General features: G+C 42.2%; 2 protein-coding genes and 1 non-coding gene across 4 annotated transcripts in view; all 3 read right to left on the minus strand.

Moving 5' to 3' along the window:
* The window catches only part of LOC135543619 (amyloid-beta A4 protein-like), a 39,993-nt gene extending 39,344 nt beyond the window's left edge, over nucleotides 1–649 (minus strand). The window contains 1 exon segment of the mRNA XM_064971041.1: nucleotides 459–649. Within this exon segment, the coding sequence (XP_064827113.1) occupies nucleotides 459–518 (60 nt within the window). The 5' untranslated portion in view covers nucleotides 519–649.
* The window catches only part of LOC135543620 (cysteine and tyrosine-rich protein 1-like), a 387,961-nt gene that overhangs the window by 362,097 nt on the left and 10,620 nt on the right, over nucleotides 1–15,244 (minus strand). Inside the window, exon 4 of one of the 2 annotated variants that reach the window (XR_010456231.1) lies at nucleotides 9,633–11,174. Coding sequence is in view for 1 of the 2 variants with exons in the window: in XM_064971042.1 (XP_064827114.1) it covers nucleotides 11,041–11,174 (134 nt within the window). In the remaining variant the exon portion in view is untranslated. Of the gene's footprint in view, nucleotides 1–7,838; nucleotides 11,175–15,244 lie in introns of those variants that run through there. The other variant, XM_064971042.1, reaches the window with a different exon arrangement.
* trnae-uuc (transfer RNA glutamic acid (anticodon UUC)) lies at nucleotides 4,890–4,961 on the minus strand. The gene has a single exon. It is a non-coding gene; the product is annotated as a tRNA-Glu (tRNA).

The following is a 15,244-nucleotide window of genomic DNA, read 5'->3' on the forward strand; positions in this document are numbered from 1 at the left end:
TTCGTTTACATAGGCTACACATGAATCTCAGCCGTAGCCTACAGATTAGAAAGGTTCATCAGGTCTTACTTTCTGTGTAAAATAAATGTCATGATTTCTCATCTTGAATTATTAAAAGTAAAACTTATCCAAAGGCTATAAAACTAGATTTCAATTCAAGCAATGACAGAGTCGTTAATAACAGCACTGAGCAAAAAGAACAAGGGACCTGAACACGGGCTATTCTACGATCATTTCGAGTCAGACTAAACGAGATAAAAAGCTGTCCAACATGTATTCAGGCGTGGAATATGTTCACAGCCTTGCTGAATGTCTGATTTCATTTTGTTCTATTCATGCGTAATTAGCCCCCATGGGTTGGAATCACCCGGCTGCTCCCTCCATCAATAGCAGCGGAAGAGAAGAACAATATGCATGGAGCTCAGCCTTGTCCTGTCTTTCTTTCCCCGGTTTCTTACCTCAACTGCTAGCGCCGTGGTCGCAATAACCAGCAGCAACAAAGCCATACGGTCCCCCATGGCGTATTATTGTCACAACGCGTCCTATGTATGGTTTATTCTATGTACCGTCGGTATTTATTCAGAGCTCGTCTCCGTTACTGTGCGGCTGACTGTGTTGGTTTAATGGAGAACTATACTGAGGCTGCACAGCTGCTGGAGTGCCAGGTCACCTGACGGGGGGGGGGGGGGCTTAATTCTAAACAGTACAAGTCAAAAGTTTGGACACCTACTCATTCAAGGGTTTTTCATTATTTGTACTATTTTCCACATTAAGGAATAATAGTGAAGACAAAACTAAATTACACATATGGAATCCTGTAGTAATCAGTGTTAAACAAATCAAAATATATTTGAGATTCTTCAAAGTAGCCACCCTTTGCCTTGATGACAGCTTTTCACACTCTTGGCAATCTCTCAACAAGCTTCACCTGGACTGCTTTTCCAACAGTCTTGAAGGAGTTCCAAGTGCTGAGCACTTGTTGGCTGCTTTTTCTTCACTCAGTGGTCCAACTCATCCCAAACCATCTCAATCGGGTTGAGGTCGGGTGATTGTGAAGGACAGGGCATCTGATGCAGCACTCCATCACTCTCCTTCTTGGTCAAATGGCCCTTACAAAGCCTGGAGGTGTGTTGGGTCATTGTCCTGTTGATAAACAAATGAATGTTCCACTAAGCGCAAACCAGGTGGGATGGCGTACCGCTGCAGAAAACTGTGGTAGCAATGCTGGTTCAGTGTGCCTTGAACACTAAATAAATCACAGACGGTGTCACCAGCAAAGCACCCCCACACCATCACACCTCCTCCTCCATGCTTCATGCTTCACATTGGGGAACCACACATAAGGAGATCATCCCATTGACTTACTCTGCGTCTCACAAAGACACGGCAGTTGGAACCAAAAATTTCTAATTTGGAATCATCAGACCAAAGGACCGATTTCCACCGGTCTAATGTCCATTGCTTGTGTTTCTTGGCCCAAACATGTCTCTTCTTCTTACTTCTTCCCCCATATTCCGAAGGCATTTTTGTCCCCCCCAGTTTTATTATTGGAATGTGATGAGGACGTCTCCGATCGGTAGGGTAGGTTGTTTGGATAAACTGGATAAACACTCCACTTCAACTGGATATCCCCCCACTTTTAAAACCAACATTACACCCCTGATCATTATATTAATTCACAGTAATCTGTTAAATGCTTTTTCAGTCCTTCATCTTTGCTTTAATAGTGTGGAAAGGTACAGAAAAAACGTGTGCGGGAGTTTTCCTGTGTGTGGGAGTGGTGTATCCAGGGAGATAACTAATCTTCTAAAATGTAATTAATTGTCTTTATGCTGCCATCTATTGGAATAATTTATTAATTGCAGTAATACATAATAAGTGTATATCCTTACTAATGTCGTAATTACTAAAAATGACCAAATATAAAATATTGTAGTTCATTTTATCAGTTAAAAACATTAAATAACCATTTATAGCATAACAATAAACAATGAAACTGACAAACCAAAAACACCATACATTTAGTTAATTATATAAAAAAGACTGCTCTTCGAACTTTCAGACTGCCATTGTTTTGGGGAAATAAGAAATAAGAATAATAAGAAATAAGAATAATTTCGCCCAGTATCTCACAATGTGTATATTTAGATTTTTTAAAGTCAGACACCATTTTAATCAGGAAGATCACCTCCTTCGAATGACATACGGTTGGGCAGTGTACTCTGCTGTCATCGATCGCTAGATTAGAAATAGTCAGAAGTTGCCTTTTTTTTCTCTACCTCTTTGTTATGCCGACATAAGCACACTTGGCACCATAAAGGTGAGGATGTTTACTTTCTACACAAGTTGTTCTTTTTCAGTTTAATCCTAAAAACAGATTGTAGTTGTAAAATAACTTAAACAATGCCAGACTTAAACAAAATAAACAATTTAACTTTATTCATCTCTGCAATTCAGTTTACAATGACATCCTACCCCGGGCCAAACCCTAACCCGGATGACGCTGTGCCAATTGTCCGCCGCCCTATGGGACTCCCAATCACGGTCAGTTGTGATACAGCCTGGAATCGAACCAGGGTCTGTAGTGACGCCTCTGGCACTGAGATGCAGTGCCTTAGATCGCTGTGCCACTTGAGAGCAAACTTGATTGAGCCGACATATGCAGCGTTAATCATAAACACAGTTTCCGCTAAAGCGGGAACATTGCCTTTAAATTTCAATCACACTTAGCTGAACTTCTTCAAAGTGGATTTAATAAAGCTCAAAGCTTCCTCTGGAATCTCACCATACATCTACCTGGAGAACTCAACATGCAGGAGATTTGTTTGTTGTGACTGAGTGGGGGGGAAAGGCTGCAGGCAAGGTTCTGACTGATGGGTGTGTCAAACCACATTCCCAAGTCAACTCATGTTTGGTTTCTGTTATGGCTGCCAGCATTTCTTGAGGAGCAAGTCAAAAAAAGAGGCCAAATCAGCAGTTGCAGTTCCCCTTTAAGGCTGACATGTTTGAGAGAACATGGAAAATGGACTTAGTGCTTTATGACTAAGTTTTTGAGAAAATTTGGCCACCTGCCTTCTGGCTGCTTCGCTTCCTGTGCCCCTTTGTTTCTTTGGTATAGTTTGTATGTTTTTGTAATGATTTTAAGTAGCATGGTTATTAAGTTTAAAGTAAAGAGGAAATGGTATATGGAAATTAAGCATTCTAACTGAATTGTGAAAATGTTAACTTGATTACTGAAACAGTGACTTGAAAACCAAGACATGAAAATAAATGTTGAAAACTGTCCTGTTAGTTGTTTGCCTCTGCTTCACTCTGCTTGCTCAACCCAGTCCCTATAAAACCTGTCACTTTTCTACCTTCTGACACTTGGCGTAACAAGTGCAGGGTCTGGGCCATTGAGTGGGCAGTTGTGGAGCAGGGGCCAGTTTTATTTTCCTTTTACGGTCTTGTGTTTCTGTGTCCTCTCAGGTTCTGCAGTCTCTCCCGTGGTGGTCTGGGCGCAGCTGGGGCAGAAGAGGAAGCCACCCCTGCTGGTCTATGAGACTTTGTGCGACCTAACTGGCCTGGCGTGTTAAGGTGCCCTATACTTGAAGACTGAGCAGCTCTGTGGACATGGCTGAAGGATGTGTGTGGTTTGATGAAGCTGAGGGGGAAGTTACAGCTAAGAGAACAGGATAACACTGCCATGGGGGCACGCAGAGAGCTGGATGGAATGGTCCACTGAGCGATGGGGCTGAAGCGACCAAGATGGGGCCACCTGATGCCCCAGGTCTACTAGAGAGAGGAAACAGTGGATGGAGACGACAACAAGAATGGCCCTGGCTGCCCTAGGACACCATGTGGGAGAGCTGCTAGCTAGAAGGTATTGGAGACCTTTATGTTCAAGGGGACTTAGTTTGTTTTGAGTAAATATGGGGGGTTTATTTAAAAAAGTGCTTTTGCTAACCGGTGTGTGAAACATAATATTGCACGTGTGTCATTTTGCAGTGTTTTCACTCACTCTGCGAGGAAACTCTCATTTTAAAGTGGGTGAGAATGTCACAGGAGTCACTACTTTACATGTGTAACAATCAAGCATTCCTATTGGATGGTTAACGTATCAAGTGATTGAACTGTGTATTTAAATCCCCCTTCCCCACAGGAAGGGGTGTAGTCCAGAGGCATGGTGGATCCTTGTTGCAACAGAGCTTATGACCTGCCATTGGCATTAAACAAAGCCTGTGTGTACATGCATGCTGATGATTCAACCATATACGTGTTAGCAACCACAGCTAATCAAGTCACTGAAATTCTTAACAAGGAGTTGCAGTCAGTTTTGGAATGGGTGGCGAGTAATAAACTGGTCCTGAACATCCCTAAAACTAAGAGCATTGTATTTGGTACAAATCATTCCCTAAGTTCTAGACCTCAACTGAATCTGGTAATGGTGTGGCTGTTGAACAAGTTGATGAGACTAAATTACTTGGTGTTACCTTAGATTGTAAACTGTCATGGTCAAAGAATATAGATTCAATGGTTGTAAAGATGGAGAGAGGACACCACACTCAAAAAAGCAAGTCCTGCAGGCTCTAGTTTTGGCTTGAGCCTGTCTTGATTATTGTCCAGTCATGTGGTCAAGTGCTGCAAAGAAAGACCTAGTTGAGCTGCAGCTGGCCCAGAACATAGTAGCATGTTTTTTTAATTTAACTAGGCAAGTCCGTTAAGAACAAATTCTTATTTACAATGACAGCCTACACTAGCCAACTGTGCACCACCCTACAGGTACTGCCAAACACCACTGGTTGTGTTACAGCCAGGTGGCCCAGGGTATCTGCAGTGATGCCTCCAGCATTGAGATGCGGTGCCTTAGACCACTGCGCCACTTGGGAGCTCAATATTAGAACAGTTAATTCCCATACCGGGAGTCAAACCTGGGCCACCTGGGTGAAAACCAGGAATCCTAACCGCTAGACCATATGGGAACTAATCATGCTTGCTCTTCATTGTAATCAGAGGGCTGGTATAAATACTATGCATACCAGTCTCTATTGGCTAAGAGTTGAGGAGAGACTGACTGTGTCACTTCTTTTTATAAGAAACTGAAAATGGTTTGCATAGTCAACTTACACACAGCTCTGATACACACATTTACCCCACCAGACATGCCACCAGGGGTCTATTCACAGACCCCAAATCCAAAACAAATTCAAGAAAGCGTACTGTATTATATAAAGCCGTTATTGTATGGAACTCCCTTCCATCTCATATTGCTCAAAAGAACAGCAAACCTAGTTTAAAAAAACAGAAAGCAATTCCTCTCCCCCTTTTGACCTAGAGATTGTGTGTATGTATTGATATATAGGCCATGTGTGCTGTTTTTAAATGTATGTAGTTCTGTCGTTGAGCTGTTTTTGTCAATTAATGTTCTGTATAATGCTATGTTTTGTGTGGACCCCAGGAAGAGTAGCTGCTGCTTCCGCAACAGGTAATGGGGATCCTAATAAAATACCAAATTAAGCTTCAATCAACTCTGCCTTACGCCCCACCACTAGAGTTTAGTTAGCTTCTTAGTTAGCTGTAAAAGGTGTTAGTGTTATTAGCCTATTTAGCGCTAACCAGCTAATCTGCCAATGCCACAATGGATATCGGAAATCAAACCATCGAAGATGCCGCCAAACATATGCCACCAGGATAATGGCTCCACAGTCCCCTCCACCCCTGACTGCTCCTGCCAATCTTGGAAGAGGAGCCAGCCCAGATTAGCCTAGAATCCTACCATAACAACATGTTTTCTGTCCCAAAACATCAATTTAATATCAACTGCTTCATAGGAGGAGAGTGGCTGGAATACTCAGTTACTGCAAGATGCTGTATTTTTGTTCCTATGTCGAAAGTTCTGTATTGGGTCCATTGCTAATGCAGACAAGGCCTTCACCCAAAGCGGGTATTCTAACGAGAAGCATGCTTTTGATGAAACCAAGGGATTCGCTAGGCATGCATCAAGCATGGAGCATGGAGCATTTGAAATGCACTGCACTGTGGAAAGAAAAACTAATTGTATTCAGTGTCCCCTCACCGATTTCAACTGTCCCCTTAGTCACTTTAACTTGCCGCAGGGTCTGTGCTGTATGACTGGGAGAATCTCAATGCCCTTTTCTGAAATAGATTTGGTCAACTCCTGCGTCCTCTCTCCCGTCCTCTCTAACCTCCTTTTGAAAAAGGTCAAAAGGTAATTGAGGAGGCCGCTAGGAGAGGGATTGTGGACGAAGATGCGGTTGTTTGAAATCAGACTCTCCTTTTCCAATCGCGCGTCATAAATGTATAAAGTGATAGTTGTGCAAGACATTTTATAGATTAAAGGATCATTAGCATATTGTTTTTAAATGGTTGCATGCTTTTCTACTTCGAGTAAACAATAGCTGATTCAAAGGGGGTGTAAAAGATTTCCAATCTCTTCCGCGAAGGACTCAGGTTGTGCTTCTTCGCCAATAGCAGGCTATTGAGGAGGGGACCGTGTTCTGTTTTTCCACTAATGAACTGAAACATTCCTCGACCACTTATCGGTTTCCGGCTCACTGAGGAGTTTGCCCAAAGGAGAACTCCAATTGCATACTCATGTCCTCTCTCCCTCACCTCCTTCTCAAAGAGAAAAAGGGTATACAGAAATGAAGCATTCTAAGTGAATTGTGAAAACGAGTTGAAAGTGTGTTGAAACTTGATTACAGAAACGAAACCATGTCTTATGAAAATAAATGTTGAAAACTGTCCTGTTTGTTGTCTGCCTCTGCTTCACTCTCCCTGCTCAACCCAGACCAACCCTAGAACCTATTACATTTCCAGGCCTAGCAAAGGCAGATGGTAACCAAATGGTAGCATAGCCTACATTTGGTGACTAGCTGTGTACATTGCCTTGTTATCCAATTTAATTGATTGTTCATTATCTCCTCTGAGAGAAATCTGAGAAAAGTTGGGGGTTGGCTACCTACCATGAAACAAGGACATAGATCTTTTAAAAAAAAGTTATCTTTAGGGCTTATACAATTTCGTATAAGTGGGCTATAGATTCCACTTTATACGTTATGAATCATTATTTCTTATTACGGATTTACAAATTATCTGTAAACTAACTATTTACACAGGTATTCCCATTTTCAGTACATAAATGCGTATGAGTTAGGGGCGGATCAAAATTTACAGAATGGTTACCTGGAGGAAAATGGGAGAGGGTCATGCTTTTTAAATGTCAGTCAAGGGGAGGGTTTAGTATGTTTTAAATCTAGTCCAGGGGAGGGTCGTGTAATTTGTAATTGATTAGATTTAAATATTTCTCAGTGTTTTAGAATGAGTTGCTTATTCGGCTATATATCGATGTGTGTCTTATCTCTGATTCTCCATTGGGCGTGCAATATCAATTGCGCCTATAGGCTATTTAGTGTGGTCTCAATCCAATTATCCATAGCATATAGTCTATAGGCAAGGATGTGCATGCTCGGAGAAGCACAGAGCAAAGGAGAGCGCGAAGATGAGAATGAGAACCGGAGATCCACTTTGATACTACTACCATAATTTAATTTATTAAAAAATATGTTTCTTGCACATGATGTATTTATTAGAGTTATTGACCTCACAATAAGCCAGATTTGAGTAAATTACATTGTGGTGCTGAACCTTGAAGCAGCAGACCCTGCACAATCAATGGACAGCTCATTGTGCAAATTTGAGTAGGCACAATTAATTTCAATCGTCTTCATTTTAATTAGACTTTACTAACAACAAGAGGGCTTTGAGTACTTCCTTATTGACTGGTGTACTGACTTTAGATGTTTTCTTGGGTATTTATTGAGGCAGAGTAGACAATATGATTTGGAAACTTTAATTTAACTTTAATCCTGCACATGTTCATAGCGACAACATATAAACACTGAAAGATTGTTGAGAAACATCACCATCACAGGATTCATTTCATCATTAACCCATCATTCCCCAGTCCTCCGAGAGCAGGTCAAGACCTGTCTTCACTGTGCACATAGATAGCCTTGATCAGAGTAGGGTGAAGTTGCCCCTAGATGCTGATCTGGACAATAGAGCCGGAGGGGGTGGCTGCCATTTTACGGGCTCCTAACTAAATGTTAGTTTTTTCGCGTTGTTTCTAACTTATTTTGTGGATAATGTTGCTGCTACCATCTCTTATGACTGAAAATACTTCTGGACATCAGAACGGCGATTACTCACCTCGAACTGGACAAAAATGGAGTGATAGGCTTCCTTCTTCAAGATCCCTTTTACCATGTACAAATCTCCCACTTTACCACCACCAAAGCACCCCCAGACCATCAAATTTCCTCCACCATGCTTTACAGATGGCGTCAAGCACTCCTGCAGCATCTTTTCTTTTTTTTATGCGTCTCATGAATGTTCTTCTTTGTGGTCTGAACACCTCAAACTTAGATTAGTCTGTCCATAACACTTTTTTCCCCCATCTTCCTCTGTCCAGTGTCTGTTCTTTTGCCCATATTAATCTTCTCTTTTTATTGGCCAGTCTGAGATACGTCTTTTTCTTTGCAACTCAGAAGGCCAGCATCCCGGTGTCGCCTCTTCACTGCTGACGTTGAGATTGGTGTTTTGCAGGTACTATTTAATGAAGTTGCCAATTGAGGACTTGTGAAGCATCTCTTTCTCAAACTAGACACTAATGTACTTGTCCTCTTGCTCAGTTGTGCACCGGGGCCTCTCACTGCTCTTTATATTCTGGTTAGAGACAGTTTGCGCTGTTCTGTGAAGGGTGTAGTAAGCAGGGTTGTATGAGATCTTCAGTTTCTTGGCAATTTCTCACATGGAATAGCGTTCATTTCTCAGAACAAGAATAGTGTGACGAGTTTCAGAAGAAAGTTCTTTGTTTCTGGCCATTTTGAGCCTGTAATTGAACCCACAAATGCTGATGCTCTAGATACTCAACTAGTCTAAAGCAGGCCAGTTTTATTGCTTCTTTAATCAGAACAATAGTTTTCAGCTGTTCAAACATAATTGCAAAAGGGTTTTCTAATGATCAATTAGCCTTTTAAAATTATAAACTTGGATCAGCTAACACAACATCCCATTGGAACACAAGAGTGATGGTTGCTGATAATGGCCTCTGTACGCCTATGTAGATATTCCATTTCGAAAATCTGCCGTTTCCAGTTACAATAGTCATTTACAACATTACCAATGTCTACACTGTATTTCTGATCAATTTGATGTTATTGTAAATGGACAAATTTTTGTAATTTTCTTTCATAAACAAGAACATTTCTAAGTGATCAAAACTTTTGAACCGTAGTGTACATATCCCAACCAGAAGTCAAGGATCCGCATTGAGCTAAACACTAGAGCTGCCGCTTTCAAATAGTGGGACACCAAACCGACACTAAGAAATCGCACTATGCCCCCAGACGAATCATCAAACAGGCAAAGCGTCAATACAGGATTAAGATTGAATCCTACTACACTGGCTCTGACGCTCGTCGGATGTGGCAGGGCTTGAAAACCTATGGACTACAAAGGGAAACCTAGCCATGAGCTGCCCAGTAACACAAACCTACCAGACAAGCTAAATCCATTTTATGCCAAGCAACAGTGAAGCATGCATGAGAGCACCAGCTGTTCCGGAAGACATTTAAACAGGTCAACATTCACAAAGCTGAATGTTGGGCCAGACGGATTACCAGGACGTGTACTCAAAGCATGCTCGGACCAACTGTCAAGTGTCTTCACTGACGTTTTCAACCTCTCCCTGACCGAGTCTGTAATACCTACATGTTTCAAGCAGACCGCCATAGTCCCTGTGCGCAAGGAAGTGAAGGTAACCTGCCTAAATTATTACCACCTGTAGCGCTCATATCGGTAGCCATGAAGTGCTTTGAAGGCTGGTCATGGCTCACATCAACAGCATCCTCCCAGACACCCTAGAACCACTCCAATTTGCCTACCACCCCAACAGATCCAGCAAAACACAACACCATCATTAAGTTTTCTGATGACACAACAGTGGTAGGCCAGATTACCAACAATTATGAGACTGCCTATAGGAGGTCAGAGGAGGAGGTCAGTACCGGTTCTCCCCATATATAGCCTCGTTATTGTTATTTTATTGTGTTACCTTTTATTTTTTTTTACTTTAGTTTATTTGGTAAATATTGTTTTCTTTCTTGAACTGCATTGTTGGTTAAGGGCTTGTAAATAAGCATTTCATGGTAAGGTATAATACCTGTTGTATTCGGCGCATGTGACAAATAAAGTTTGATTTAGATTTTAGATCAGTTTTGTACTATCTCCACTAATAGTTAAGGTTAGGATTGGGGGAGGGGAAGCTGATACGACTGTATATCTGTACCTAGAGGAAACTTCACCCCGGACATGCATGTTTACCATCCTATTTCTATAGTACAATTCATGTTTTTACACAGTTTTCCTAGCCTGGTCCCAGATTTGTTTGTGCTGTCTCGCCATGTCCTCAGGTAATTTCCACATGAAGCAATTGGCAATACAGCACAAACATATCTAGGACGAGGCTACAGTTCTCTCCTTTGCCTTGTAGAAATAAGATAGGGAAGAGCACTGACCTGAAGGAAAGCCAGCTAACAGGCATCTCTACCAGAGAAATGGTACAACAGAGATCCACATCTTCAAATAAAGTTATGTACTTTGTTCCCTCACTCATTCATTATCATGAGTCAAATACAACTAAAGTGTTATTCATCCCTGAAAAGCTGATCAGTTAGATTGATGTAGGGGTGGTGGTCAAATAGTCAAAAGTGGATCAGTCCACACAGTCATTTTAATTGATTGAGGTTCACCCTCCCCGCCCCGAAACACCAGTCAGTTCAATTGACCCAATCACACCCACAAGAAGAGGTCAAAGTGGTCCAGTCCACATGCAGTCATTTTAAGTGACCCAGAGGTTCGAAAGGATATGCGTACAGTCTCATCTTTCTCTGCTAGAACACTGCATAAACTTAATCCAAGATGTGCTCCTTCAGAAGGGCAAGTAGCCTGGGCAGGATTCTCCATTTTGTCTTCAAGTCATTTGCGATTACAGCTCGGATACGGAGGGGGAGGTGAGTAGCTGTCTATCCTGGGTGGGGTGGGGGTGTAGGGAGGGGGGCGCATGGCCGAAGGGTACATCTCATAGTCATAGGTGTAGGGAGGTGGGGGTCCTGGAGAAAGAGAGAGAGGCAGACAGACACACAGAGAGAAAAGTGTTTATCATCAGTAGTTGCTGGATAAAAGAAAGATTATGCCAATACACACATACAACATACAAGTACAACAGATCCTGCCATGTCATTGTATCTGTTTTGATGGGCTTTAGAAACCTGCTGGAGACTGCTGAGGAGAGGATGGCTCATAGTAAAGACTGGAATGGAGTCAGAGGAGGCTGGGAGCAGCTATAGGAGTACAGGCTCATTGTAATGGCTGGAATTGAGTTTTTGGAACCGTATGCAACACAAAGACAACACCAGACTCCACTGGAGTCAATGGAATGATTTCAACCAATGGAAACGACGTTTCGATACCATTCCATTGTCTCCATTCCAGCCATTATTATGAGCTGTTCTCCCCTCAGCAGCCTGCATTGGTAGAAACATTCTCGACTTCAGCATGTGTTGGTCATTGGTGGAGGGCAATGTCCTCTAGTGATGGAATCATTGCACTGCAGGGAAACGGGTAAATTGGTTTTCGGCTCAGCTGGTTAGTGGAGGCGCAGTGGTTAAGGCACGTATTCATAAAGAGTCTCATAGTAGGAGTGCTGAGCGAGGATCAGTTTGCCCTTTTAGACCATAATGAATAAGATTAGGGCATACACACCAAGCAGTGTCTAAGGAAGGCCTGAAAAATTACCAAAGACTCCAGCCACCCGTTCTCTCTTCTTCCGTCTGGCAGGCGGTACCAGAGTATCAGGTCTCGTACCAACAGGCTCCGAGACAGCTTATACCACCAAGACTTCTACACAGATAGACAATAGCTGCCCACCCCCACCAAGGACTATATGCGCTGAATGTAGAATATCAGTCAAAAGTTTGGACACACCTACTCATTCAAGGGTTTTTCTTTATTTTTACATTGTAGAATAATAGTATAGACATCAAATCTACAAAATAATATATGGAATCTTATAGTAACCAAAAAAGTGTTAAACATATCAAAATATATTTTAGATTCTTTAAAGTAGCCACCCTTTGCCTTGATGGCAGCTTTGCACACTCTTGGCATTCTCTCAACAAGCCTTACCTGGAATGCTTTTCCAACAGTCTTGAAGGAGTTCCCACATATTCTGAGCACTTGTTGGCTGCTTTTTGTTCACTTTGCAGTCCAACTCATCCCAAACCATCTCAATTGGATTGAGGTCAGGTGATTGTGGAGGCTAGGTCATCTGATGCAGCACTCCATCACTCTCCTTCTTGGTAAAATAGCCCTTACACAGCCTGGAGGTGTGTTGGGTCATTGTCCCATTGAAAAATATATGATAGTCCCACTAAGCGCAAACCAGATGGGATGGCGTATCGCTGCAGAATGCTGTGGAATCCATAATGGTTAACTGTGCCTTGAATTCTAAATAAATCGCAGTGTCACCAGCAAAGCACCCCCACACCATCACACCTCCTCCTCCATGCTTCACATTGGGGAACCACACAAATGGAGATAATCCGTTCACTTACTCTGCGTCTCACAAAGACACGGTGGTTGGAACCAAAAATCTCAAATTTGGACTCGTCAGAACAAAGAATAGATTTCAACCAGTCTAATGTCCATTGCTCACGTTTCTTGGCCCAAGCAAGTCTCTTCTTATTATTGGTATCCTTTAGTAGTGATTTCTTTGCAGCAATTCGACCATGAAGGCCTGATTCACGGAGTCTCCTCTGAACAATTGATGTTGAGATGTGTCTGTTACTTGAACTCTGTGAAGCATTTATTTGGGCTGCAATTTCTCAAGCTGGTAACTCTAATGAACTTATCCTCTGCAACAGCGGTAACTCTGGGTCTTCCATTCCTGTGGTGGACATAATGAGATCCAGTTTCAGAGAGCTTGATGGTTTTTGCGACTCCACTTGAAGAAACGTTTTAAAGTTCTTGAAATGTTCCTATTTGACTGACCTTCATGTCTTAAAATAGTGGTGGACTGTCATTTCTCTTTGCTTATTTGAGCTGTTCTTGCCATAATATGAACTTCGTCTTTTGCCATATAGGGCTATCTTCTGTATGCCAACCCTACCTTGACCCAGCACAACTGATTGGCTCAAATGCATTAAGAAGGAAATAAATTCCACAAATTAACTTTTAAGAAGGCACACCTATTAATTGAAATGCATTCCAGGTGACTACCTCATGAAGCTGAGAATGCCAAAAGTGTGCAAAGCTGTCATCAAGGCAAATATTTTGATGTGTTTAACACTGTTTTGGTTACTACATAATTCCATATGTGCTATTTCATAGTTTTGATGTCTTTTATTCTACAATGTAGAAAATAGTAAAAATAAAGAAAAACCCTTGAATGAGTAGGTGTGTCCAAACTTTTGACTGGTACTGAATGCACACTCACAGGTCTCTACCCACACGCACACACTAACAACCACATACATACACTCGCAATCATGCACACAACCACCCACCACTTATGCTGTTGCTATATTGGTTACTATTATTATTATTATTTATCCTGCTACCAGTCACTTTCTCGTAATCCCTGCCTACATGTACATATCTACCTCAACTACTCCATTATCCCTGCACATTGTACATTTGGCACTGGCACTGACCCTGTGTATAGCTTACAGTCTTATATTTTGTTATTCCTTTATTTCTCAGTTTTTTTTTGTTATAGTATTTTGATACTGAATACTGCACTGGGCTTGCAAGGTAGTAACCCTTCCCACTCACAACCACTGTCATCCTGTATACGGGTTGAAAATGGCATTGATAAGCGCCTGCAGTGGCTGTACAGTAACATGCTATACATGACGTCAGAGCTCAGGTTCTCCTCTTCACAGCGTGTATGGGTTTTGACTGACAGCAGTTATAAACTTGAGCACTGACAAGAAGATCCTCCCATTCCTCCCTCTAATTGTGCTACTTTTGCACATTTGTTGTTGTCTGTGTGAGGGAAATGCTGTAAATAGAGAGGAGTGGATGTGTTCTGAAAGATGAGACATTGAGGATTATAATAAATACAGCTTTGATGTCATACAAGGAAACCACAGACCCGTGAGTACAAATGTGGACTTCATTTTCAGTATCAACGTTTGTGACCACTATGTTTGATTCACAGTTACAAGGATGACATGCATTAAACCCTGCATTGTCCTGAACAGATTGGGCCTATTTTTGTCATATTATATAAATAAATATCCACAGAACATGCACCTTTTTTAACATACAATCTACCTGCAGTGAAGCTGCTCAGCATTTACATTACTTTCAGTCATCTAGCAGACATCCCCACCCAGAGCGACCCACAGGAGCAACCAGGGTCAAGCGCCCCGCCCAATAGCACAAGAATAGATCCCTACCCAGTAAAATCGGGGACCCGAACCAGCAACCTCTCGGCCACCGGCCCAAGCTCTCAAATGCCAGGCCTCCAACCATCCAAGATCCCCCCCCCCCCCACAGATCCCCTAGAGAGCTCCCCCTCACCACCCAAGAACCCTCCCATAAGTTCCCCTCAAAAAACCTCCCCCCACCCCCCATCTCTATCCCCCTAAGCCACCATCCCCCTCCAACCCAACCAAAACCACCACCGACCCAATACGCCAACAACCAACTAAAAGAACAAAAGAGAGAAAAAAACAACAACAAAGGACAACAACAGAAAACAAAAATCATGACAGCAAGGCCACTGTATGCATTTGTGTGCATGTGTGGCACTATTTACATTTGTGTATGTGTGTGTGTCCGTGTCTGTGCATGTGTGTTCGTTTGAATGCAAGTGTGTGTATGCATGAGTACATGCATACAAGCACTTGCATGGCATCAGTCTTAGGCAAACAGGCATTTGATGTAACAATGTTCCTTTTAAGTTCCAGTTAAACATGCACTTGAATGCGCTGATGACTCCATTCTATGTGCATCAAAATTACAATCTGCTTGGCTGAAGTGCCTTTTGAAAGCCTGACACGGTAAGATTGTATTTTATAACTTTGCTAATGATGGGGCACACACTGGTTGAATCAATGTTGTTTCCACGCCATTTCAATGAAAGAAAAGTCAATGTAAGTTGCACATAAAATCA

Source organism: Oncorhynchus masou, chromosome 7 (assembly GCF_036934945.1).
Source record: "Oncorhynchus masou masou isolate Uvic2021 chromosome 7, UVic_Omas_1.1, whole genome shotgun sequence".
In the NCBI taxonomy this organism is placed as follows: Eukaryota; Metazoa; Chordata; class Actinopteri; order Salmoniformes; family Salmonidae; genus Oncorhynchus; species Oncorhynchus masou.